Source organism: Antennarius striatus, chromosome 5, assembly GCF_040054535.1.
Source record: "Antennarius striatus isolate MH-2024 chromosome 5, ASM4005453v1, whole genome shotgun sequence".
NCBI lineage: Eukaryota > Metazoa > Chordata > Actinopteri > Lophiiformes > Antennariidae > Antennarius > Antennarius striatus.
In genome coordinates, this window is record NC_090780.1 from 21,115,001 (window position 1) to 21,142,500 (window position 27,500).

The following is a 27,500-nucleotide window of genomic DNA, read 5'->3' on the forward strand; positions in this document are numbered from 1 at the left end:
TTATCTTCCTGACCCTCCATACTCCTGACTGACTGTAGTGCTGGCGGCTAACAGCGGCGTTGCTATCGGCCTCTAGAGACTGACCAAGACCAGTAATGAGACTGCAGTTTCGGCCCCCTCCTTCCAACCCCCTCACACCCGTCTTCTGCTTCTCCTAATCCCTCCAGCATCATTAACCTGTGCCACGCAGACGTTATACATGGAGTATTCTGGATATTCAACCCCAGTGTCTTTGTATAAACTTTTAATTGCTCTTTCTCCATAAATCTCTTCTCCCTCGGGTGATGTTTTTTGAGAGCGTTTCTCTGGCTATTTTTCTCGGTCCATCTCCCTGTGCCCTTATCAACCACATGAAGAAGGAGAGGCAGTAAAAGTCCTGCATTCCCCTGGTGATGAATGCTCTTCTTACCTTGGCGCCTTGTAGACACATCCTCGCGGTACATTAGAGTTGCCACTACAGACCACACTGTGAACATCGCTTAAAAGTCAAATCGATTCACTCTAAACATTAAATATATTCTCTCTGCAATCTCATTAGCTATTTAGCAGTGTTTATTCTCAAATAATTAAAGTTCCATATGGCTTGGAGTTAATTATTGATCAAACCGTGCCCATTGTGTTCAGACTTATCGATCGCAGTGCCTCGCCTCCAGTTTAGACTTGCATAAACAGTTTTCTTGCTACTTTGGAAATAAGGAGAATAAAAGATATTGGCAGACATAGGCAGAAAATATTGTTGGGATTGCAAAGTGTAATTTTTCATCTATAAATCATCAAATTTGCATGCATGGTGAGTTACTGTATATAAGGGAATGAGTCTTCAGCTTTTCCCTGTTTGATTTAAGAGGTGCAACAGAAATAAAAATTAACGAATACCAATTTTTTGATAGTTTAGTTAATTGTTTTTCCGTTCTGCTGCTTTCAGAACCCCAAGCTACAATTACGCTCCCAACCCGGACAAACACTGGATCCTTCGCTACACGGGACCTATGAGACCTGTCCACATGCAGTTCACCAACATGCTGCAGCGCAGGAGGATGCAGACCCTCCTGTCTGTGGATGACAGTATGGAAAAGGTAGGCAGGCACGCAGGCAGATAGACATATGCTTAAACAAAGAAGCTTAAACACACACACACACACACACACACACACACACACACTTCATCTGACTTTCTCAAATCCTGAGAGATCTGTACTTGTTCTGACTGGGACTATATAATGCATTCAGTGACACACTTGGTAAATTGTTCTGTCCCTTTTTTTCCTTGAAACTGGTGCAGGAGACTCGGGCTATCACCATGAAGTGTGAATTTTTGCACTGTCTGATTGCTCAGTTAATTATATCCTACTCTGTAGGTGTACAACATGCTGGCGGAAATGGGAGAACTGGACAACACGTACCTCATTTACACCTCAGACCACGGCTACCACATCGGCCAGTTTGGTCTGGTCAAGGGCAAATCAATGCCGTACGAATTTGATATCCGTGTTCCCTTCTATATAAGAGGTCCTAACGTAGAGCAAGGTGCCATGTGAGTGACACCAAGACAGCACTCTGATATCTATATCTGGTATCACTCTGATATCTGTAGTATTCACCATTCAATGTGACTTAATTCGAATAAAAAAATATTCCTTCACTCTTGCTTCCCTGAAGAAATCCTCACATAGTCCTGAACATCGACTTGGCACCAACCCTGCTGGACATGGCTGGTGTTGATATCCCTGCAGAAATGGATGGCAAGTCTATTCTCAAGTTGCTGGACACAGAGAAGCCAGTCAATAGGTGAACACATGCTTTAACTTTCAACACTGTAAGAATGACATTTAAAATGTTACAGATTAGGTGTTTGTGTGCTACAAACTCATTTTTCTGGACGTTTTCTTAGACATAATTAATTCTACAATCCAAACAAAACATGAAAAACAATGTTCCTTTCAGGGCTGTACAACGATGGCATTTTAAAACAGCTGTATCAGCCGCAGTGTCAGAGTGTTCTGAAGCACTATTTTTATTTCTTCTTGATCATTTTCCAGATTTCAGGTGAACAAGAAGGGTAAAACATGGAGGGACTCTTTCCTGGTGGAGAGAGGGTATGTTTTATTGATTGACCTTTCACAGACAGTGTTCTCAGTCCACACACTTGCTATCGGTGAAATCGCACAACTTGTCTTCGGTTCTTTATTGCCTTGTTCTTTCAGAAAGCCTCCTCACAAGAGATCTGATGGGAAGGAAATGGCCCAGGAGGAAAACTTCCTGCCAAAATACCAGCGAGTGAAGGACCTTTGCCAGAAAGCAGAGTACCAGACCTCCTGTCAGCAACCTGGACAGGTATCTGAGCTGAGAGAGAGAGGTTCTCAAAGTTCCAGGGGAAGCATATGGATTGTTCTCATGCTCGATCCCCCTCTTGTTTCAGAAGTGGCAGTGTGTCGAGGACCCGACTGGCAAGCTGAGGCTGTATAAGTGCAAGGGCATGGCGAGTCTCTTTGCCCCACGGATGCAGGCTCTGATGGCCCGCGGTGCCTCTCAGCTGCCTCCAACATTCAACTCAAACAGCTGTAACTGTGCTAACATGGGTCTCAAAACATCAGTCCTGAAGAGGAAGAGGCTACTCACCAAGAAGAGTAAGTTCCTCTCTTTACTCGCACGTTCCAGTTCCAGTAACTTTTAATACATCTTAGTTTGTTCAGGAAAAATACTTTTGTTTTACTTTCAAATGTCCTTGCAGCAGTCTGGAAAAAAAAAAACACCAAACATCCCAAACCAGGCCATTTATCTCACGCTAAAATGACTAGCCCTTGAAGGACTCATGGTGCAAGGATTGTGTGTCTCTGCTGCCCTCAAGTGGTGGAGTAAAATATAAAACACGATTGAAAGAGTACAAAAAGAAGCAGATAACAGTAGAACCTCAAGATACAAGTTTAATCAGTTCTATGACTGACCTTGTAAGTCGAACAGCTTGTAAACCATATTTCCCTGATTTAAATCATTTTAATCCGCTCTAGCCTTGTAAAAAAAAAAAGAAGCCCCAAACCCCTCTACATTATGGAAAAAATTTATCAATCATTAGACATGCATACTTTTCCTTTGCATAATTAATTATATATAAGTTACGAAAGCGATGACAAAGTATGAAAAGACATGCAAAAATCACGGCCACATGCCCTAGGTCTTTACTCCACAAAAGTGAGCAGGATCCTGTCTGAGCTGATGTTTCATCCATCCACCAGCTAATGGTGGAGTCCTGAAGCCCTGCTCGTATCTGGAATAAATTGTATGTCAAACAGCTTGTATCTCCAGGTACTACTGTATAAGACTGTAATGCATTGATGGAATATGACACCAGTTATATTAAATATTGATTCATGTAATCAGGATTACTTTTGTCATGTCTCTGTTGTCACCTGACTGCATCATCATAGAGACCGATCCTCAGTAACTCTCACATTTCTGTCCTTCAGGTTCCTCTGTCTCATCTTATTCTGCAATGAGATCCAGTAAGACGAGCTCACGGAAGCGCTGGGCCCGGTCCGTATCATATGAGCTGGGTGGAGACCTGTACGCCGTCGACATTCAGGATGGCTATCAGCCCCTGACGGCCAGGAACAGCAGCTGGGCCGGAGACAGGATGGGCGGGGCAGCGAATGAAGAGGACGATGAAGAGTTCAGTGGAATGGGTGTCACATATAAACCCACCACCACCAATCTGCTCACGCCACCTGCTGCTCTTAAAGTCACCTACAGGTGGTGCTGCATGTGTCTGCATTAATATATCAAATGTCTGTCGATAAAGGTGATTTAAATGAGTTTACACTTCTTAGGTCTGTGTTTTTAGTGGTTCTGCTGTGTTTTTATACCCTGCAGATGCTCCATTCTGATGAATGACACAGTGAAATGTGACGGAGGCCTCTATAAATCTCTTCAAGCGTGGAAGGACCACAAGCTGCACATCGAGCATGAGGTACTTCTCCGTTCATGTCCTTGTTAAATCCAGTTCATTAAACCCATTTCACAGCTCGTGACCCATTTGTTGTATTTAATTTAATTTGTTGCATTTAATTGTTTTCTCCTTCTGTGTGTTTTTATTCTTCTGTTTTAAGATTGAAACCTTGCAGACCAAAATCAAAAACCTCCGTGAGGTCAAAGGGCACCTGAGCAAAGTGCGGCCTGAGGAGTGTCAGTGCGAGTCTCCCAGGTGAGAGTTTCCCAGGTCCCCTGAAATAGATCCTTATTTCAAGGGCATCTGTTGGTGGGAGGATTACTCAACAAATGCTTCATGTATTTAAATGGCAGTTGGTGGGAGGTGGGGAAGAAAACACATATTTGGAGCGCATCCAGATAAAGGTGTAGATCTATGAATAATCTCAACCTAATATAAACCGCTTGACAGATTATCACAAAGACAGGTGCTGAGCGTGGGACATATGAATGCATCTGGATCCTTTAACATTGTGAAATATGGAATATATCAGCATTTGTTTCAATTATGTACGCCTGGTGGGCTCTCATCTAATTTAGTGAAGAAGAAATCGCTGAAATTTGGAGTGGACCCAGATTAAGGGGTGGATTTTTTTTTTTTCTGCTTTGCAAGAACTGAGGGTTGCTATTTTGATGGTGCATGTATCTTCTTGAATTCAGAATAGGTTTTAAATTCATTAAAAGAAACGTGCTGGCACATAGTGAGGGGATGCACTCATCTTAGAGTCCATATAATCACATTTTATCTCTGCAGTTATTTCCTCAAAAGCGAAGAGGTTTTCAGACTCAACACAGGACGCATGCATTCACTCAGGTAAACATTAATTTTATTTGACTGTGACTAATTCCTCTTGCATTCCAATTGACTGACTTCCATCCTCTTCAGGCTTCCATCAACACAAAAGACTCAGTGGCTGCAGAAGGAGCAGAAGCGCAGAAAGAAATTACGTAAATTCCTCAAGAGGCTCCAAAACAACGACACCTGCAGCATGCCTGGTCTCACCTGCTTCACCCATGACAACCATCACTGGCAGACCGCCCCCTTCTGGACAAGTGAGGAAATGACAGGAGGGTAGCAAGGGAATGTAAAGCATATACTGTAGTTGTGGGATTGTTTGATATTTTCCACAGCAGGTGTGTTGAAAAGACCTTTTTTTGGAGTACTGCTGGAATATTGTCTGTTTTCCTTTCTCGCCCCTCCCTTCCTCACCCACTCCCATACCCTCACACCCTCAGTGGGTCCATTCTGTGCATGCACCAGTGCCAACAACAACACGTACTGGTGCCTGAGGACCATCAATGACACGCACAACTTCCTGTTCTGTGAATTTGCTACTGGTTTTCTGGAGTATTTTGATCTCAACACTGACCCATACCAGGTATTTCATTTTTTGGAAACACGCAAACATATAAATAACTGAGCAATAACAACAATCCCGCCACATGTTTCCTATTGAACATGGGGGAGATACTAATATTCCATTGTTTCCCAAATATATGTTCTGGTTCCTGAAGCCCTTTGCTGACATTTTGTCCTTATTATTTTTATAGTTGATGAATGCCGTCAGCACCCTGGAACGCAATGCTCTAAATTCAATGCATCAACAGCTTATGGAGTTGCGGGGCTGCAAAGGACATAAGCAATGCAACCCAGAGAAGGGTGAGTAAAGAGTCCCTGAGGCAAACATGAGTGATTATAGCTAATTTCAGCTTGAAACTGGTGTTATCTTCACTTTCTTTCAGGAGGAAAAGAGCGCAACTACTTCAGTGAATACAGGTATTTAGTCCTTCCTATTACAGAACAGCTGATTTTTTTTATAAACTCTGCAGATGGAATTTGTGTTACAGTCTGAACTCCTGGAGGTTACATCCTCCCTAGTGAGTTGTTGGCTATGTTTCTTCTCATAGCGAGTCATTTGGGGAGTTAAGAATAAGAAAATAAAGTGCTGCAACTGATCCTCCTCGAACTGTCATGGTTTCTTACTGCTGTCGTCAAAATCTTTTTAGCATGCAGAAGCAGAAGGCAGAGAGGGACGAAAACACCAGCCTGCTTCTCAGCTTCTGCCGCTCCCTTTTTGTGATAACGTCTAATTGCTTGTCTCTGCTGTGTGCGTGGGGTGTGTTTGTGTGTGTGTGTATGTGTATGTGTATGTGCGCGCATGCACATACTTGTGTGTGCACCTGTGTGTGTATATACCTGTGTGTTTGTCTCCATGCACATGCATTTGCCCTGCGTGTGTATACGTGCTGTGCATGCTTCAGGCCAGTTCATCGTCGAAAGAGGCCAAAAGTGAAGAAGCCTTCCTCCAAATCGCTGTGAGTTTGTCATAATCCATCTGTTCCTCTGTACTCAGCCAAACTCCACTCTTATCTCTATCCAGATTTTTTTCCCCCCACTTGAACCAATAACCCAGCAGCATGCTTTCCTCTACCTTACTCATTGTAATTCCTTTCTCCTATTCTTACACTATTGTACATTTACCTGCATTGCAAAACTGCACCATCCTCTTTTCCATTAACTCACTCAGTCAGATTCAATAAAGCAATGCAGGTGTGACATCACGTTGTGTTGCTCTCAGTCCTGTTATTGTCATCTCTTACTTTTCCTCGCAGTGTTGGTAGGAACAGACCACAGCTGGAGCCATGGTTTAGGGTGAATGCCTCAAGCGGTACATTTGACTCACAATATTTGTTTCCCTGTACAGAGGGCAGATTTGGGAAGGATGGGTTGGTTAACCGCCTGCGTCTCGCAATCCACTGTGTCAACAGAAGAAGGAGTGGGCGAGTGCAGGCAAACCCGAGGACCTTGACCACACTTTGACGGACCATAACCTGAGATACCACTTTCCTCTAATCTGAGTTTTAATTCTGGAGAGAGCTGCTCCGTGACTCACCCAAGCATGGAGGATGCTGAGACTGCGAGGAAGCTTAAAGACTCTCCAATCGTCAATTCTACCTTCACACTCATTTAATTTTCACTCACATCATCTGTTACCCTTAGCGGCCAGGACTATTAACATCATCAGCATGCTGTGAAGCAGGTGGCACTGTATGCTGTCCACAAGCCATTCAGTCTAACAGCGCTGCTTGTACATAATATCAGCTTTAATCACTTCTTTGTCATGTCATATGGGATCTAGTGGAAACCTGATGAGTTACACGTCACCTCTGCTGCTACACGATGACATACTAAGGCCTCATGTCTCTTTGGACATACTGATTCGCCAAATCGCTCAAACTTGGAGAAGCAACAAGACATTTTCTCTTTTTCTTTGTCTGCACCAACGTGTCTGCACATGTTATGGACCAATGGTAACAAACTGTTCACCATAAACTTTTGTAATATAGTTGATCTCGATGCTGATGAATGTCCTTTCTGTATTTGATACTATCTTCCTCAAAGCTGTGAGATGTGAGCCTTGAACCAACCTCATCCAGTGTCATCCACACCTTGAACAGGCCCACGTTAACCACAATCTCACAATGAAACAACCCGAACATCCTCAACCACTGGCGGAATGCATTATTAGTCAATTCCATTTCACCCCTTTATATTGTTGGTACCACAATGTAGAAAACTATCCAAATAGTTTTATTAAGCTTGCTATACATGGTGCTACGAGATAACAGTACAGAAAGAAGTAAACCTTGCTGTACAGTACAGTCTGTATTTGAATGTATGTTGTGCAATTAATATAAATGTTTACAATATTTTTTATAATACTGGGGAGGCAGATGTCGTTTTATGATGAGTTGACAAAATGAACCTATAAGGAGAAATGTAGCGTCAGAAATTTCCTCGCAATTTGTATGTTTGTCCTCTCCTTATTTACATCGGAAAAGCACTTAAAGTGTTCACTGTGAACAAATGTACATTTAATGAATAGCCTGTATAGTTTACTGTGTGCCAGAGGAACAACACAGCTTCGTAATATCATTGTGATTTTAAGCTACCTGCCTTTGTTAGCTTCTATAATTTTTTTTAGCAAACATTTCCATAGACCTGAGTGCTAATAGTAATTGTGAATAAAGTGCTGTTTGATCATAAAACTGAGTCTAATTTTATTATTACAACTGAATCCACTGTCAGCAGAGGAGGATTGATTGAGGCAGGTTTCCTTGTATGGGCGCCCTGTCTGTGGTAAACAGGGTAGTTTGTATTCCTGTCCACTAGGGGGCTCTTTGTGCGCTCCGGAGCCGGACAGGGGCCGACATGATCAACTCCACCAGTGTAGACGCTAAAACCAACTGGAATGACAATAACATCCCATTATGGTCCTCTGATCAAATTAGAGTAATTTGTAAAAAATTCTCATATGGTACACAAACATGAATCTGTTGATTGGCTTTGAGCTGAATCTGATATTTGTTTGGTTTGATCAAATAACACATCTGTTTAAAGATGAGATAAAACTTTATTCGTCCCACAGTGGGGACATTTCCACTATTACAGCAGTAGAAGGAAGTTACAGAGAAACAGAATAATAGAGTAAACTGTCAACAAATAAGATATATAAGAATAGTACGAGTAAAGAAGTAAAAATAAATATGTAATTTCAACACAAATACAAACAATTTACTAATCTACACTGGTTATACAGATTATGTGTGATGGTAAAATGTAATGAGTGATAAAATGTAATTTCCATTTGTAATCACTATAAATATGCTAAGAATCTGTGTCAGTTTAAAAGCAACTGAATTCACATCGACAGTGTTAAAAAATGAGCAGTAATAATTTAGCATTATTTAAAGAAAGTTTTTAAATTTATCCCACTTATTTCTGTGCACTTGTTTCGCTGCTATTGATCAAAAAAGTTATCAGATGACGTCATTTTCAAGCTGCATATGTTTGCCGGATATTGAAGTTAAAATTGATAGAGTCGTAGACTAGCTTTTGTGGGCGGGGCGAGGGTGGCGTAAGGGCGGGGGGCTGACAGCCGGAAGTTGGGGTGTGCAGACCGGGTGACCCTTATCCCAACCTATGACTCACGTGCGGGGGCGGAGCCTCCATATCGGATTCACCACCGGAGGACCGTCCCGTAGTCACTCCGCGGACGGCTCTGCACGCTGTGAAAAACTATCCTTCATGCCCGCTAAATATCGATTTCCTTTTGTTTACGCCTCGTTTACAATGTGAAGAAAATGTCCGGGACAAGGTTAGTTTGCTCTCATTCAAATTTATAAGCAGTACGAACTTCTGTGGAGAAAGTTTTTACGCTAAAGCTCGGTTACTATCAAGCCGCCGGCAGCTCCTGTGAAGGCGGGCAACGGCCGGTGGAAGCCTCGGTAATAGAAGTGTAGTCCAGAAGGATTGCCAATGGGATGTGTTTTATTTACAGGACAGAACGTCATTGTGAACAGTTTGCAAATTACTAACAGCGTAACGTTAGCTCGAGAAGCTATGGGAGTCTTGATAAACAAGAATTAGTCGCCAAATTAGTTTTAAGTGGGGGGTTGAGTCTGTGAACTATGTTGGTTTTTCTACACCGGCCTATAAATTGTCTGACTTTAACTTCAGTCTTTGCTGTGGTTTGGAAACCAGTGACCTAAACGGAAGGAAAATGTTCCATATGTTGCTCCCATTTAGTTTTAGGTTCGAATCCCACATGTTGGTTTGTTTGCAGCAGCTGCTCCATCTGCAGATGTGTCTTAAAACTTTCTTTTGAAGCTTTCATCAGTTTCCTGGGTCAGATGGTTGGCTTTAGTTCTTAAAGTGTTATTTACAGCTACAGAGATGTGAAAGGATAAACTACTTTGGTTTATTTTCTAAATTTACTATAACTTCCTTTAACAGGACTTGAAGGTTCTTCATGTTTCAAGCTGAAGTAGTGGAAATCTCTAATTTGCCAGTATCTCAGATTCGTCTTCTTATCTGCGTGCCTCTTGTTTCAAGGACGCTGACAACCAAGCTGCCTAGTCAGATGTCATTAAGACAGTGTGAAGCTGGAAGTTTGGCACAAAGAATGTCCACCGTTCCTTTGCCAGCTGGTGCTGATCTAATGACTGTGCAGAGATGGTTTCTGCAGACATCTTAACTTAATCTTGCCGTTTCTGTTAGAAGAAGAGAAACGATGTAGCAAGACGATGATGGTCCCTTCAATGCAAGGGGCAGATATGAGCCTCATAGGATGTTTGTCCTGCAAGATTTCAAAAGTACACAGACATGGAGGAGTAAACCATGCATTTCCCCCTGACAAGATGAATACAGTTTTGGACAGTGGAAAGAGTACAAGACAGGATGTCCATCCTACAGAGGATCTAACAGTGAATACTGTTGTTTTCCTGTTCATAGGAAGCGTGCTTGAAGCCTGCAAGTTGGAGGTTATGAGATCACGAGCTTGTTTGCTGTCTACTAGATAGTTTGAAAAAAGTTTGATCCAGACAAAAATTAAATGTGGCTCTGCCACAGTGGAAATCTTTTCTTTGTTTGTCTGTTTGTTGATAACTAATGAACAAGTGAGGATTAAAACACAGTTGTGCTTGCTAGGAACCCTGTGTCCTAGGAATGACGTGGTATTGTCACTTGGCAAGAGTCATTTTCAAAGTTAAGTGAAGCCATCAGGGCGATATCATTATAATGTGTGATATGGTGCAATTATACAAAAATGTATGATCTCACAGGGGATACAAAATGGAATGCATATGTTGTGCACACTTCCAAGTGTACCCCATTTCATCTCTCAGGCCTGAATGGTAATTGAACTTGGCGAAAAGTTAAGTGAAAAAAAATCCTTTTTCAGATGTAGTATAATTTTATATTGTGACATGTTAATGCTTCAATGTCATTGGACAACCTTTCCCTTTTGGATAATGTTTAGTCAGATTACTTTATCTCTAAGGAACCTTGACACAATTTCTCATGATCTCCCTTTGATTATTTATGGCACAATGACACTGCATTGAGGTTAAGGTGATTAGTCCCAACATATCCATCTGCTTCCATGCACTGTTCCGGTTGGTATTAAAGCTAGCTTCCTGGCACACGCTAAATTGAGCCTCATGCTAAGACTAGTGATCATCACTTACAAGAGTTACAGGTTGTAGTAAGTCGTGGGATGGTCACATGTTCAGGCAGGATGTAAATGTGGTTCAATATATCTATATAATCATACGATGCGCTGTCGCGGTGCACTGCTTAGCCCTACACAATGGTTGAAAAGAATATTATATTCAATCTTTACATCCAGAAACTAGAGGGCAGAGTGGATTCTCAATCCTACCGTGACCCACCCTGTTTGACTATTTGTGTAAAGTTGTGCCAAACCAATCAGAAGCAGAGTAAGGTGGGTCATGGCTTCCTCATAGTAGGAGCCATTACAAAAAGGGTTCCATACCATCTTACTAAATAGACTCAAACAACAACCACCTGTTCCCCTCTGGAGGGACAATTTTCTGTGAAGTTTTATTGAAAACATTTTCAGTTTTTTTGTCTTACAAAAAGATGCGCTGATCGTGTGACCTGCAACACTGGATAGTGAAGGTGAAGATGACCTTGACAAAAATCTCTGTTAGCCACGTTTCAAAGTATATTTGGAAAAATTGTCATACCTGAAAGGCAACTTCAGGGTTGCTTCAACGTCTACCACTGTCTTAAATTCTGTTGTCACGAGGACATAATAATCTGTACGCCGTTGATCCTGGTAATGGCCTCTTAATTCGTAATCCCTGCCGCTACTCCTCTGAGGCCCGTGTGGACCCAGCGTCCAAGCCTGCTCTCCATTTATAAGCCTGGTAACCCTGCCGTCTGCACCTTCACTTCCTTTAGAGGACAATCTGGACATTTCTTTCCTGTGCGGCTCCTCGGCCGGCCACCGACCCTCAGCCCCCCAACCCCCTTTCCCAATTCACCCTCTGGGATTAGACTGGCCCCGTTTGTCATGTCAGCAGGGGAGGATTTGGGGCAGGGGCGGGGTGGTGGTGGTGTTTAGCTCAAAATGAAGTTACAAACTGCTCCTGGTAGGCAGACAGGTCAGAAATGGATAGAAATTTTTATTTCTAGAGTGAAAGATGCAAAGGAAAGATTCCTTAGGTTTGTTGAGACACGTTAACCTGAATGATCCAGGATGATACACATTGGACTGATAAAAAAGCACAATTGCATTATAATAAAATAGATTCGTTAATTTCTGTTGTTTGTAAAAGTGATCCCATTGTTCCCAGTCTGACAGCTGGTGTACCAGGCAGAAAGGCCAGCCTGTTTGTAGCAAACACCCTGATCCCATCCTCGGCCTCTCCTGCATATGTTCGCATTCGTCCAGAACCCCGTCTGACCTGGAAAATACCCACGTGCTCTTCAACCGAGAAAAGGGGTGGATTTTAGGAAGGACAGGGACTTCTGTTTGGTCAGGCTTACCTCTATAAAAGGGAATTAATGACCCTGTTGCCAAGTAGTCTGTCAGGCAGATATTGTGCAGCGGAGCTGCGAGGGGGCCGGAAGTCCTTGGCAATTCTGCTGAAAGCTGCAGCATTCGTGGGAGAGGAGAGGATGGCAGGACAAGACAATACTCCATACAGAATCAAAGAATGCTGTTTCTTTACAGTTAGTTTGTAGGTGGATTAAAACGACTGTTTGAAGTGACATTCAAGACTGCCAACACAAAAATCTTCTGCTGGAGCTAGTGGTGAGGTAGGCATTATCATCCTGCTTCACATGAAGAATCAGTTTGATGCAGTGGGTTGAGCGTCTTGGCACCCACGGGGAATTAATTCTCTTCAGCCATGAAAAATTGGGACTTGGAAAACGGCATGGGAAACGTTGGCTGTACCGAAGGTGGCTGAAGGACCTGGTGAGCTTTGGTCTAATCCGGTGCCAATGGAGAGAGGAAACTGTCTCTGGTTCTGGATTAGAACAGCTGTTGAATGAGGTCAGACCAGGCCTTGTATACTTGTCCAAGCTCTTGCCCTTACTGCTCTGATTGGCCAGCCTCCCTGGTGTGCAGGCAACACATAGACTTTGAGTCAATGAGTGAAGTCCTGTTGATCTGACAATAGTGTGTATTGTTCTGTACCATCGCAGGCATCAGAATAGAGTTCACAGGCTTTGTAATGCATATGACCGTGAGTCATCGCAGGACATTCTTGTCATCTAGGTAACCGTTTTTTTTCTGTTCCTAGAAACCCCACAGACTATGTATAGCAACAAACTATTGATAACTATAGGGAAAAGGGAAATTGTACCACTGTTTATCTCCTTTATTGTCCTGCAGAAAAAACATCAGCAATCCAACTTTTGCTTTTACCAATCTGTAGTTAACCCCTTTTTCCAATGATGCACACTTGTGTAAGCCGAGCCCATAGCAGTCAGACTAAACCAGACTGTCTGGTTCTTGCAGTCGGAAGCATTGAAGAGGTGTTTACGTATTATTATTAGTCATGACATTTGCTTGTTATGGAGTCCCTGCAGGAGATGTGTCATATTTGTATAGAAACTGGCAGAATGTGTTCTTCATTAACTTTTTAGACAAGGTGAGTGTGTCAGAAATACCTAGCTCATCACGGCATGTGTCTTTTTTAGTCATAATACCATCACACCCATCATTAACATCTTGTTTACCATCTTCCACAAGTTGTCTTGGAGGTAAACGAGGTAACGGGGTGAGCTCAGGACCGTTCCCATACCAGCCGTATGGAGCCTGGCATGCGGACCCCTGACTGTTTGGTTTTGTAAGTGCTTTACTTCTATTCCCCTCCTCTGGAACCTATCACCCCTTCGCCTGGGTCGGCTCACATTAGGCTGGCTCTATTATGCCTGATGTCTCGCCGTGAAAGACGACCCCCAAACTTGTTTGCCAATGTCAGCACTTGACAAGTGAGGGATGGATGTCAACAGCTGCATTTGAGGGGTGGGAGGAAAAGAGAAAAAGGGAGGAGGGGTGCAGGGTAAGGTAACAGTGTGAAGCAACTGACGACCATTTTGCTGTGAATGTGATTCCATTTTTAGGTTTTATTGTTAATTGTTTATTGTTGGCTAAATGTTGTTGTTGTTTTTTTCTTCTTTTAATGGTCTGCAAAGAGTGATGTCCATTTGAAGGGCAAATGTTCATTTGGTCGTCCACTCATGGTCTCACCGATCATCCCAAGTTGTTATCCGTTGATTTTTGCTTTCTATCATCAGAACTCTTCCGGGATTGTATAGAAGATGGATAACAATTGGCCTGAGGGCAAATACATCTAAAACACAGATGCGCCTGAAGATATGCAACACACAATCAAAGACCGAGCTCTAAAGGCCGTCAGACATCAGACAACACATTACAGAAAAGACCTGAAAATACAGGGAAAGAAAAAACAATGAGAGGGATTCCAGGGGACATTATTGTTGAATGTGGCATGGGCTTAGTGGCAACAACGCTAGGTTCTCTATGTGTTTATTCACAACAACTGATTTTACAGTTTTATTAGTCACAACTGTTAACAACAAGTGTGTGCAAACAGTGAGCATTTGCTATGACATTGAAGATATATTATGAATTTCTTTCTGGAGTTGTTACTTATTAGCCCTTGTCAGCCACCATAGCAAATAAACAACCTGCTGACATTTCAGTCTGTATTTAGAAAGCAAACAAAAGTTAATTCTAACATTGGACAATAGAGTAACCAAGCTAGGCAGTGGGCTTCCCATTGGTTCTTGTCAACAAAGCATGTTACTGTTTAAGCCAGAGAACATAAATATGCAGCATCGACATTATGGGGATTTCAGTTGTGATGATTGCCAGGTTGTCTCTCAGAACACACTCAGCAGTCTTGTGCCCGTTTACTTGTTGCTAAATCAAATAGAAGACACACACACAACAGTACTTTTGGTTTAACGGACCTCTAACCCTGTTGACATGGCAGGAACGTGAGGTGTTAAACAAAAGGCCTGAAGAATGCTAGCCTGACAGGTGCTGGGCTTTTTTTTCTGTCATCTGAAACATGTGAGGTCTCCACCTCGAATTGTTCTGGACACATGGGCGGGGCAGTGGGAGCTCACATGCACATCCTGCAAAGAGGCAAACCCATATACACCTTGTCCCGACCTGTTTGCAGTGTAACTCAGGAGTTAGTGGATCTTTCATTGACACAAACACCTTTTACAAAAGTAGAGTTCGGCTATTGAGGAGGACGGGATTGGCCCCTCTGAAGCCTCATTGTCCATCAGTATCAACTCCTAGTGGAAACATGTCAGAGGAAGAGGCAGACGATGCTAATCTGAATGTAGATCTTTCTGGGAGATGCATGTCAAGACCGTGACGTCTGGTGATGCACAATCTTAAACAAATCTTTGCACATATAACAACAAAATCCACCGTCAAAGCGCTTGCCATGCAAGGCTTTTGGTTTTCCTCTCTGTAAGTCACAGCTTTTGGAAGAATTACCAAGAACTCAGTGTTCAGACGGTGTCCTTGCTCTTGTTTTACAATATTTAGATAAGCAGGTTGTTCAGCATTCACACTGAATAGACTTTGTACGGGAGGAATATATAATCAAACAGAAGTCCACTTTTGATTGATCAGTCTCTTTATTACATTGGGAACAGTCCCTGCTTGCTTTGCAAGGCAACATTGCTCGTGATTTGTCACTATAAATACGGTCAGAAGTAATTTATTCTTAAATTTGTAATAGCAGGTCCTGCACAGCAAGGTGATTTTATAGTCCTTATTTTCCTGTGCAGTGACTTATTTTAAGGCCTGTATCTGAGGAGAAAGAATGTTTTATGTCTCTAAATAGGAAATAGCAGAGCTGTAAATATACCGGCCTGGGTGGACTTTGGCACTTGTTGCTCAGCACGTTGAACTGAGTGCTAAGGTTTCTTCGATGAATGGCAGTCCCTGTGTGAGGACATTTGGTCCACAAGGGGACCGTCTCAAGCAACCGCCCAGAATAGTGTGTTGTTGGAAAAGGTTAGAGGGTGGCCTACATGAGCGCTAATCGGAAAAAGGGAGCTTAGTGGGCGCGCTCTTTTTGTCTATTATATCACGTGAAGTTTAAATGAACGCAGTAAAATACTCCCATTTGGCTCAAGTTCTGAAATCTGTCCATCAGGAATTCCTCAACAGCAATGAAGCTTAAAGCTGTATTTCAAGCGATAGTGGATTATCTGTTGAAAGTCTGCTGCCATAGTTTGGTCAGAACAATATTTTAGGACAGAGGAATCACTTTTCTCTCATTGTGTCATTTATCTTCTCAGATCAACAAGCACGTCAGTATTTGTTTGAAATCCAAACGTTAGACAATGACACATCTGCTTGTTACCCTTTTTCCTAGTGAATGTATTGTCCGGTCCTCTGTGTTTACCGTGGCTGGGAAAAGTGCCATGTACTTTTTGGCATTCTTTTTGAACAATGGGGCAGATTCCATGAGCTATATATTCTGTTGTTTCCCACTTTGGGATGGGAAACCACACTCTATTCTAGTTATTTTAAGAACTGACTATAAATTAGATGATACATGAAGTACAAATTCTCCTTCAGAAGGAGTTAAAGACACATTTAAAATTGCAAGTAACAAGACGAAGGTGTTCTTTGGACTCGTGGCAAACTCTGTTTGCAGGGAATGTTTTCAGTTTGACATGCTTTATTTTTAGCCGGGGAATAACTATAGGCTACTAAAGTGTCTCTTTGACCTAAATGGGAGACAAAGATCCTTTTTTTCTGTTTGGAGAGCGAAAGGGAAAATGGGAGCATTGGATTTTATACTTGACTTTACAATTTTAATTTAAAACCATGGACAGTTTCGCAACAGAAAGATCTATTTTTCAGGTTGGATGAAAAATTCAAGCAAGATTCCGTAAGAGATGCCGTTAAAATCCAGTTTGTGTTTAGCACTGGTTTAGGTCCGTGGCATCCATGTTTACTTCGGTCAGATTACAATTCCCCTGAGGTAAATAAGGTTCTCTGCTGTTCAGTCGCAGGATCGTGACTTTTCTGAATCGTTTTAGTCAAATATAAAACATTTCGTTTGGAGTCGAACATCTCTGAGCTGGTGCAGACTGCATTCCAAACCATTTATGAACATCTACAGGATCTACAAATGGCCACAATCGTTTGAGCCCTGCACTGCTGTTTTATGTCTGCATCTCATGTTAAAATGTGATAACTTGACCTTAAAGTACATCTTGAAATTTAGGATTGTGCTTTCTTTGTTTTTTTGTCGCAATCTCTCAGATAAGTTTAATTTTAGGAATGAAAAACCTATCTTAACAGTCGACATATATTTGAACGTAATATAAAAAGTGCTTCATAGTTATTTTCTGGTACTGGAAAAGGAATTTCATTAACTCAATGAAATAAGAATTATAGTAATTGACCTTCTGGTCTTTTGTATTAGACAAACAGATGTAATGGTGGACTCTCTTGTTGTTTTAATACTTCTAAAAATGGTGTTCCAGGAATTTCAGAACCTGAACACTGACCCATCTTCCGTCCTATCTGTTTGTATCAACAGAGCCCAGCAGGCTTGCTCTCAGCCCTCACTGCTGTTTATTTACCCAGAGCTAACCGTCTTTATGCAGCCGTTATACACTGTGCCACTAAACCCGACGGCCACGGCCTCTGCAGCTGACCCGCAAATGCCAGTTTCCTGTCAGGGTGTTGGAGACACCATGAAACAGGTTAAAGTCTGCACCAAATGCTTCAGTGTCTCTGTTGCGGAATGTTTGTACCTCAAAAAACCCACAGAAGGCGGGGCTTTGTAAATTATATGTTCGTTAGAGTTAGGTTTGGTTTAGGGAGAGCAGTGACAAGCGCAAATGAATTACAAGGAATGCTGCGTGGAGAGATCAATTTCTCAGTGTGGGGGGTGCATCCTTCTGAGTGTGGGAAGCTGGGAAAGGATGAAGACTCCGGCATGTACGGGGTGCTTTTTACACACCATGGGTTTGAGGAACTGCATGGTCCATAATCAAATTTCAACTTGTAATGAACCAATTTAATTGATGGAAAATCGATCCATTTGTTCCAATGCTATTAAAAATTTGCAAATAATATTGCCATACGAATAAAAACAGATTAATTGACTGCTGACATTCCTCAATATATTTGTCGTATTTCATGATCAGAATGGAGGAAGTTACTTAAAAATGAATTCAGATTAACGTTAGTTATTTCAAACGTCACCCTCAATTAAGTGATACTGATTCATTCTTCAATTTTATTTACTTTTTTCCACTTGCTTTTCTCCTGGGTGCTTACTGCTCCCACTGCTAACATGATCCTGAACAATTTCAAGTATTACCACTAACCAAGTGTCTAACCGTAAACCTACAGTTTACCACTGAATTGTGATCTGGTGAACTTAGCTAAGGTGAACTTCTTCAGCTTATCATTGAGTAAAGTATTCACATTAACTGAAACATAAAAGATAATGGTGACGAGAGGTTTCTAAATGTCGTATCGTGTATTGTCTCTTTACTGCCCAACTGTTTTTCATTATTCATCCCATTAACAAAAGTTTTTTGTTTGGCATTTGCTTTCCTATCTTCTCAGAAATTCCAAATATTTCCACACATTTTATTTTTATTCCTAAGAGAAGAGCTTGGCTCAGTGTTATTGTCTTCCTGGGAATTTACAAAATAATGTGTATTTTAAAAAAACAATATAAATAGTTTTCAAATTGCATCATGAATATTGGATCCTTGGTCATTAGTCTTCTGTTCCAGATCAATGAGTCGTAATTTATCCTTAAGAAACACCCTACATGTTAAGTTCAGGAAGGTAAAGGGTCTAGTCTGGTGTGAGGGATTGGACAGATGACATCCCAGCATCTGTCACCGTGCACAGGGAAACGTGGGTAGACATCATGTGTAATACACCTACAGTATATCCCTTCTATTCCCTTTTTGTTTTAACACTTGTTAAACAGACCTTTGGAGACCCTTAGAGTGGATCTAGCTGCACAAAATGGATCAATATCGAGACACATTCACCAAAGATACTCAAGTGTTTTCTGTTAAAACAGAGAACAGCTGTTATTCCCAGAAGTTGGAGTTGGCAGACCGGACTGACACCACACTCCCCTCGTTCTATTCCTGAAGCTTGAGGCTGCACACGGGGGTTGGCTTGGCAGACACGTGTGGAACAAATGCAAGCATTTGATGGACATTGTGGGCGCTCTCACTCATTATTCCCGTCATGCCCCCTTTGATTATCACAGGTAGTTTGGACAAATAGACGAGTACCACAAACATCCGTGACAAGGAGAAGAAAGTATATCTGTTCCTGTAAAACTGGGATCAGATTGAACCCTATAGCGGATTGTTGTGACACTGATTCATAAACACCAGTGCAGTCCTTTCAAACACCCCCAGCTAGAATTGGATGGCATGCTGAAGGAGAGAAGTGGTTCCTGCCAGGACCTGCCAGTGGTCAGCGGAGACTAGAAAGGAGTCCTTCTTCTAACTAGACCTGGGAAAGGACTCTTATTGGCCACATGCAGTGTTTCTGTTCCCACGTGAATTTATTTGGCACAGTTAAAGCTTGCATTCCACAATAAGATCAAAAGAGACATGATGGAGCCTGCTAAAGGTAGCATGACCTGAATATGTAATACCAGAAAATTGCAGTCTTTGCTTATTTGCCCTGACTTCATTTATTAAGACACAATCATTCAACTCCAATACGCCACTTACTTCCTTTAATACAGGTGGTGTGTTCTAGTTTTTCAGGAATTCAGTTCATGATCTGATTGTGTGTATCTGTACCTTCCAAATCAGGTTGTCTATCCATTTGTCGTTCTGCCTTTTTTGCAAACCCCCCCCATTCCTTTTTTGTCTGTGTGTGTTGTGCTGAGCTGGCTGTTGTCACTCTGTGATTGTAGTTAAGCTTGGTGGCTTTACATTAGCAGCACTGGGAGCATGCGGTTCTCTTTGGACCTTGCTGACTCCATTCCTGGTGTCTCACAGGATGTGTCCACCTTTCTCCCAATTCAGGGAACACACACACACACACACACATACACGCTGTGGGTCCTGCTATAATTGCCTACCAAAAAAAAAAGATGACATCATTTCAACACATACAGATGGATTTGTGTAGCGGACACAAACACTGACACTCCATATGGGCAGGTGGGCATTTGTGGGACGCTCGCTGTTTAACAGTGTGTGTTGTTTGCTGCTTGTCGAGCTGATTAGTAGTCAGGCGTAACGGCAGCCTCGAGTACATCGTGATGTCCTGTTGTGATATAGTCTGTTGATATTTTGAGCTGTAAATAACATTCTTTATGTTTTTAATCTTGTCATTCAGCTCTGATTGGGTGGAGATCCTGGAGCCACGCTCCCGTGAGCATATGTATGTGAACTTGATGACTGGCGAGTGCGGGTGGGAGCCCCCTCCAGGAGTTCCTGTTCGCCAGGCAGACGGTAACCAGTGGTGGGAGCTGTTTGACCACCACAGCGGACGCTTCTACTACTACAACTCCACTGGGCGTCGCACAGTCTGGCATCGACCACAGGGAGCCGACGTGGTGCCCCTTTCCCAGCTCCAGGCCATGAGGCGATGCAGCGAAGCCAAGAAAGCCGGCGGGAGCGTGGAGAGACACCAACACGGGACCACGGGGAGTATCAGCAGCGCCGGAAGCCAAGGGCCCTGCACCCCTCTGCCCGAGCGAGATGAAGACAGTCCCGTCCCCAGAGCTCTGGAGACCAATGAAGAGGTTTTCAACCCTGAGATGGACCCAGCAGTGGACAGCAGATCGCAAGGAGATGGAAGCAGCTGTGATCACAGCACGAACAGCAACAAAGACTCACAGAGGTACGTCTGACGGAACCTTCAGTAGCCCCCGCAGTAAGTCTGGAAAGGGATTTGTGCTTAATCATTAAGTGGATCATATTACCAGGAGAAAAGTGGGGAAACGAGATAGTCATCACGACACAGTGAGTCATAATGACTTTCAAATGCTCCTGCTATGAGAACTCACAGGAGTATTTTGACTTCTGACCGCTCAACCTGAATTCAGGCGGCTTCTTTTATTTTCTTTCTCACTTATCTGAACATTCCATATGTCCCATGTTTCCATACTGTTTCCTGTGAGCCATTCTTAGCCATTTCAGCAAATGGCTACCAAATGGGGTTAATGGTCAGTATAACGCACAGGATAACTGATGCAGAACACCCAAAACAGTAAGTCATTCAGAGAACCCCCATCATGTGCTTCGTGTTGCGGCCTCATCCACCCCACCATCCTTTTCCTCCGAGCCGAATTCCAGACATGCCATTTCGGTTTCTCCTGGCCCAGAGCCACTGAGGCCATCTCTGTGCCCCTCTGTGAGCTCGCCATCAGTACCCTGCTCTGCTCTGCTCTGCTTCAAATCTCATTTCATTTTCCCAAAACAAATCAGGGCCTCAGGCTGTCAAAGTTCGTCATGCCTGTTAAGGCCAAGAGCTTAAATCGACATGTACGAGAGACATGTGAGAGAGCGTTGTCTGTGGTTAACAACAAGCAGAGCCACTGCATTCCAGCTGACTATAAACAAGGTGATCCCTGCTGGTTTCTGAGGCTCCGCTGTTGCAACTTTGGTTCCTCATGACTGCTTTTATATCTCACCTTTACTATTGGGGAGGTCTCTCCTTCTGATCTCAGATTCCTTTGAGATTACGCATAAACTGGGGGGTGGGAGGGTGGGTAAGGGGTCAGCCATGGCTGTTGAATGACACAACAAGAGGCTGAGTTGCATTGACTCTGAAGGCGTCAAAACTCCCCACAGAATGTCAGTTTACCTCACCAGGTCAATCTTTCCCAGAACCCTTTCTGTCTCTACTCAAAACAATGACGGGCTGTTTTCCTAGGAACATGAAGAGTGTTTAGTACTTTGATACCAGACTGAGCCATATGGTCCCTTTATATGCTCATCAGCCTCCATCTCTTAGGTAATTAGAAACCAGCTCAAAATGCTCAGAGAGGGTGGAATGTGACAGCTCAGAATGGATGAAAACAGACTTGCAGGCATGCTTGTCTTTAGTTCAGTGGCCCACCTTATTGATACTGACAAGAATCAGTGGGTGAGAGGAGGGGGCGAAAGTTTAAACACAAAATTAGAAAGGTCACGTTGGTTTGAGGTTAGCTAATTGTTCTGTCCCACCTGGAGTGTCAGGGGCTTTTTTTTTGGCAATCATTGCTGTTTTGGTTTCACAGGAGGTTTCAGCCTTCCTCAATGCCGGGGTTTGTTATTCTCAGTTATTTGAATCGTGTCTATTCTTACGTCCGTTATTTCTCTTGTAAGATTTCAGAGGAAATCAAGTGTTATTAACCTCTAACCTCTGTACACAATGCTGTATTGACAGAGATGGAACATTCCCACTTCTGGAAAACAGGTTTGGCCAATCAAAAAATGTTTTCATACCTGATAGATTAGTTTCCACATGACGCACCCAGTGTGTCATTCTAACCGTTGAATTTTCGATTCGTCTTTTCTCTTTGTCTTTCTGTTTTATGACTTCATATACTTCTACTATTCATGCACAAAAGAAGTGTAGGCATGAGTACACATATCAGCTAAAGTGCCTAATCTGTTACCCATTGGCCAACTCTTAGCACATGTCCTGGGAATATCTGGGTTGTCAGAGCCTGTGGAGTTCATCAGGAAAGTACCCTAATCTCTGGGGGTAAACATGTCAGTCACACATGGATTTTGGCAGAAACTGTCGCAAATTGATATCTTTCTCATTACACTGGACAGAGGCAAGTTACAGCACCTGTTTTGAATTTCACCCAACTTCCCAGGCAGTGTGTTTTTTCGTCATCCAGCTAACATCATGCCATCTGTAATTGGTGATTTTGGAATTTGCCTGTCCTCACTGTGTGTGGGTTCCCATCCACTGAGCTTTTGAGTTACTGGGAACCTGTTGAGGATGAGTGGGTGGTGAGGACACATGACGACATGGTGGAAGACCTCCCAGAGGTGACCCTAGATGGTTCACATCGGGGTCACAGAACTCTTTTGTGTTATCAGCTGGCTTCAGGCGTATAATGGACAACTAAAAGGAACAAAGACTCTCACTTAAACCCGACTGCCCACAGTTAACTGAGAGCTTTCTCTGAGCAGGAAGTCTGGGTTGGCTGAATAGACACCAAATAGCTTGTTTGTGCCCTCTCATTTAGCCTTGTAATGATATAGTGGCACACATTCAACCTACAGCAATCACACTGACATTAGACTCTAAAACCCGCCTTTCTTAATTGCCCCGTGGTTTGGAATTCCTTTAAAAAGATTCCACAAAGTTGCGTATATCAATACTTAAAGTAACTAAACTCTGCTTCGAATATTTCAGTATTTATTTGTATGTGATGATAGCAAATTGGTATATTTAATGGGATAAAATATCAAGTTTGTGAGTAAACGGAGTGTTAAGATAAAGAAATGCTTGGTTTCTTTTTAGACTGATGTATTTTATGGACAAATGCAGTGTCTTCGATGAGACAAAACCAATTTAAACAGAATATTCTTTAATAAATCATGCGAATGAAAGCAAAAGTATAAAACCAAAAGTGAAGTGGTTACTTTCTTTTGTTGTACTTGTGACCAGCTATGAGTCATGAACTAGAATTACCGGTAGTTTTTCCTTTCCAAAACGCAAGGGTGTCTTATGGGTTAAACTAAAGTTACTACATATTTAATGAGCCACACATTGTGTTGAGTTCGAGGGCAGAAGTCTCTTGTGCTCTTCATCTCCTCCGACCAGGATTTAGCCGCAGCATTTTTACGCGAACTTGGAAAGACTTGTTTTTATCTCTATCTTCCCGGTGTGGTAAGAACGTTTTCCAGCTGCTTCCAGATGGTGTTTTAAGTCTGCCTATAATAATAAAGTGGGTTCTCTTTGCTTTGTTTTTGTTTTTTTAGTTAGCATTAAAAGTTGCACTTTGAACTTGCAATCCTGCCAAAGTGCTTCGGTCTGCTCCGCAGTGACAATGTCCTCATTTCGTTTTTATTTCTGTGCAGTTTTTCCACATTTCACTCTGCTTTTCCCATAAATACAAAGTTTATGGACTTGTCAAGAACAAGATTACAGATCTACAGCCTTTTGTGTCTAACTGAAGCAATATATCCAAAACGCCTTTTGTTTTATTTTATGAATCACCAAAATACTATTACAGCACTCTCACTCTAGAGCGGTTATGATGGAATATCTCCAGTGTTTTTAAAATGAAGTGACCACAGGCCTACTCCTCTGACTGCCTCATGTATGGATGGTATTTTTAGAATGCCTACAGTTCCTTATGCATCCATGTCCTGTCTTTAAAATCATAGCGATCTTTCCAATCCAGGATTCTGACTCACACAAAGTTGGCATGTTTTGAAAGAGGAGGAGGTCTTCCTCTCAAATGTATCTGCTTTTTACCTACGTGTTAAATTATATTTGTGATGGATGTCCTTCCTTTTTTTCTGCCACTTTACCAAATTTCCTAAGAAAATGACCTTTAAGATGATTATTGATCTCATCTCTCTTACTGCAGCTGTTGTGAGAGTTTTCCATCTTGTTTTAACATTAAAGAAGGGCGTCTTTCGAACTGTAGATATAAATGAATTGTGGAAATCTGCTTCCCTTAATGTGCATTGGCTTAATATCAGATTCATTCCTTTCTCTCCGGTAGTTTTAATAGTTTTATCAAAGTAATGACTTCAAAGTTCAAAGTTTCCATCCGTACATAACAAGCTTCTTTATGTTGTGGAAAACATAGTCAGGCAGAATATAATTATATGGTACTTAAATTCTTTCCTTTTATTTTCCTGATTATATCTTAAAGACTTCAGACTGATAAGACTCATTTTTTAATCCTTCATATTGGAACCTGTCTTTACAAAAACAGACTCACTTTCAAATTCCAGAGGCAGGTTTCTCTGGAATCTGGTAGGGATTGGCCTCATCCTGCATCTACAAATCTTGCCAAGTGGCTTGATAGTCAAGCACAGCCTTCCTCACAGTGTTAGGTCGAGCAAAAGACTTGCACAACTGGTAGACATCTTGGCTAGGAAAGAAGGGTGGTGCGTCAGTTCAGCTGTTGCAGGACAGCTGGCTTTCTATAGGTGTCTGACGGGAACTTTGGGGCTACCAGCTTTGCCTCAATTCCAGACTGTTAGTTCATGCTTCTTTATATCTTTATGACTCATCCTTCAAAGCAGACATGAAATATCACCTTCAAACAATGGCGGATACAACCTCGTCCTCAAGCGAATCCTCTTTGTTTTTTCGGTTTCCTTCCTCTCCGTGGATCGGAGCGATCCCATTGGCTCACACTCTGAGGTGTTTGTGTAGCAGAAGTTTGGCTTGTTTGACCTCATTTCCTCTTCCTGTACAGCCAATGTTAATTATAACCTGCTTTTTTTTTCTGATCCCCGCTACTCCCCGGGGTTATATTTAAGAACTTCCAAATCCATATTCCTGTCTACCAAAGTGACTCAACTAATGGCTTTTCCAACGACAGTTTTGAATAGCAAGAACGAAATGAGAGGGGGCATCTGCTGACAACAGAGTTCCCACAGTATATTTGTCTGATCATGGACAGACCACATCTAAAGTCAAAACAATAACTAAAATTGGGACTTCTGGTATGTTGGACTGTACCCAGTCACTGTTTACTCACTGTAATTCAGATTTGTTCACAGATTTAGTTTGCTTTCCGCCCAGAGGCCGATTGTCATGTCGTTGATTTCCAAAGGACCCTCGAACATTTTTTCTTACACTCTTTTCCAAAAGATCTCATGCTAGCTCCAGGCTTTATTTGAAAGAGGCTTGTCAGCACTTTTGTGTGTGTACTTGAAAAGGAGATTATCTCTTTGAAAACAGCAAGAGATTTAGACGAAAAAAATTCTTTCACTCCCATTGACAATTATCATGTCTGACTTCTATGATAAGTTGCCGGCGTAATACCCACCTTCGGTTCACATTGGGTGACACCTGACAGATGGGCTACAAGCGAGCAACACACCCTTTCTAAACAACTTGAGTTATGGTTTGAAAGAAGTCAAGGCCTGTTAGGTGTGACGTAAGAGCCTATCTGTTGGTCTGAATCACTCTGGAGGTGAAAGATGGCTCTTTCAGGTCCGGACCCTTATTCCCACCCCTTAACACTCCACGTCTTTCAAGCGAAGCATCTCCATGGCAATGACACAGCCATGCATTGTTTGAGGCTCCCCACTCTCTGCCACAGGGGCCCTGTGTGAGTCCTGAGGAATCCGAGCATTCCCGCTCATTCCCTTGCTGCACTCTCCCACGACTAATCCCCACCCCTTCTCATTTACACAAGCTCACACCCTCCTCTGTTGTCGCTCTCGACCCCCTTTTGCATACAGACGGCTCTATAGCGCCACATAGACTTCTCTGGGACATAAATGTGTCGTAAACCCCGTCCTGCTGTGTGATATCAGATAAACAAGAAAACCAGCAGCAAACACGTCTAGTGAAACTTTCCATCTATGCATTTCTTGTACATAATAATTTTATGTCTGATTTTATTCTCCGTTTTTTACCCTGATGCTCCTGGAGCTCACGCTTTCTCCTCAATCTGTTATCTGGTTTGAACAAACACATGAGTCATAGTGGGAATGTCACCGACCTGTCCCACCTCACCAGTCTACTTCTGTGATACACAGAACCCCCCCCCCCCCCCCCACACACAAATTTAGGTGTTCTGGCTGTGTGATGGGATAAGTCGCACTTATGCTGCTCTATAAGTGTGTTCAGTCTCAGTCCTGAATTACAGGCTGCTAAAAATTTCTACTGACTTCATCAGAGGGTATAATTGAGTTTTTGTATGGACAGGAATATGCTGTATGTATGTCAGCAGACACTGCTAAAGAAAAAAGCATACAGGCCAAGGGTTTAGTGTTTCTCCTGTATGAGGTTAACCATTTAAAAGCTGCGTGTGTGTGTTCAGTGTTATGAAAATTTAGACCATATTTTGGCCCTGGGTGCTGCGCGTGAACATTACTTTAGGCATTTCCTGTTTGTGTTACATATGGGGAAGGCCTCTTCATCCCTCCGGAGGACCTTCTCAGACGGGAAGTAGTGGTCAGTACTCTCTCAAGGTCGGTCTTCGTAAAGGATGTCACCCACCCACTCACTGAAAACACAGAAAACAGATTCACGTTTTTTTACAGTCAGCAATCACACAAACCCCCAGAGATCGTTTGGTGTTTTAATTCTTTTGTGGACAATAAAAGGGGAATCACATGGAGCATATTTCCTGGCAAAACTAACAAATGCACCATATTTTACAAAAAAATCCACAATGCGGTCTGCTCATATAATCCTACGACTAATTAGTAAAAAATATTGTTTCATGGATAAATACGGATTTTATAGTTACAAAAAATTATCTCACAACTTGTCTCATGGTTTCCATTAGCTCATCTTTGTGTCAGCTCCCAAACATCCTAATCTTATTGCCATAGAACACAATAGGTTCATTTAAGGAGGAAATTGAGGTTTTGACAGTGAATTACCGTGCATTCCTACAGCCTGTTTTGTGTGTTTAAGTTTTGGTCGGAAATCACTTCTATAAATCTGATTATTGTCTTTGCATGTGTGAGGTCCGCTGTG

General features: G+C 42.4%; 2 protein-coding genes across 5 annotated transcripts in view; both read left to right on the forward strand.

The window, feature by feature from the left end:
• sulf2a (sulfatase 2a) overlaps positions 1 to 7,983 on the forward strand; it is a 29,675-nt gene extending 21,692 nt beyond the window's left edge. The window contains exons 7-22 of one of the 2 annotated variants that reach the window (XM_068315051.1): positions 926 to 1,076; positions 1,359 to 1,534; positions 1,660 to 1,788; positions 2,040 to 2,096; positions 2,205 to 2,334; positions 2,420 to 2,627; positions 3,465 to 3,747; positions 3,868 to 3,964; positions 4,104 to 4,198; positions 4,736 to 4,795; positions 4,868 to 5,034; positions 5,218 to 5,360; positions 5,533 to 5,641; positions 5,725 to 5,758; positions 6,244 to 6,297; positions 6,687 to 7,983. In XM_068315051.1, the coding sequence (XP_068171152.1) occupies positions 926 to 1,076; positions 1,359 to 1,534; positions 1,660 to 1,788; positions 2,040 to 2,096; positions 2,205 to 2,334; positions 2,420 to 2,627; positions 3,465 to 3,747; positions 3,868 to 3,964; positions 4,104 to 4,198; positions 4,736 to 4,795; positions 4,868 to 5,034; positions 5,218 to 5,360; positions 5,533 to 5,641; positions 5,725 to 5,758; positions 6,244 to 6,297; positions 6,687 to 6,717 (1,924 nt within the window). In that variant the 3' untranslated portion in view covers positions 6,718 to 7,983. The remainder of the gene's footprint in view (positions 1 to 925; positions 1,077 to 1,358; positions 1,535 to 1,659; positions 1,789 to 2,039; positions 2,097 to 2,204; positions 2,335 to 2,419; positions 2,628 to 3,464; positions 3,748 to 3,867; positions 3,965 to 4,103; positions 4,199 to 4,735; positions 4,796 to 4,867; positions 5,035 to 5,217; positions 5,361 to 5,532; positions 5,642 to 5,724; positions 5,759 to 6,243; positions 6,298 to 6,686) is intronic. The other variant, XM_068315052.1, reaches the window with a different exon arrangement.
• A 1,034-nt stretch (positions 7,984 to 9,017) lies between these two features.
• The window catches only part of arhgap46a (Rho GTPase activating protein 46a), a 30,836-nt gene continuing 12,353 nt past the window's right edge, over positions 9,018 to 27,500 (forward strand). For 2 of the 3 annotated variants that reach the window (XM_068315470.1, XM_068315472.1), the window contains exons 1-2: positions 9,018 to 9,140; positions 20,208 to 20,714. In XM_068315470.1, coding sequence (XP_068171571.1) covers positions 9,127 to 9,140; positions 20,208 to 20,714 — 521 coding nt within the window. In that variant the 5' untranslated portion in view covers positions 9,018 to 9,126. Of the gene's footprint in view, positions 9,141 to 20,207; positions 20,715 to 23,597; positions 23,709 to 27,500 lie in introns of those variants that run through there. The other variant, XM_068315474.1, reaches the window with a different exon arrangement.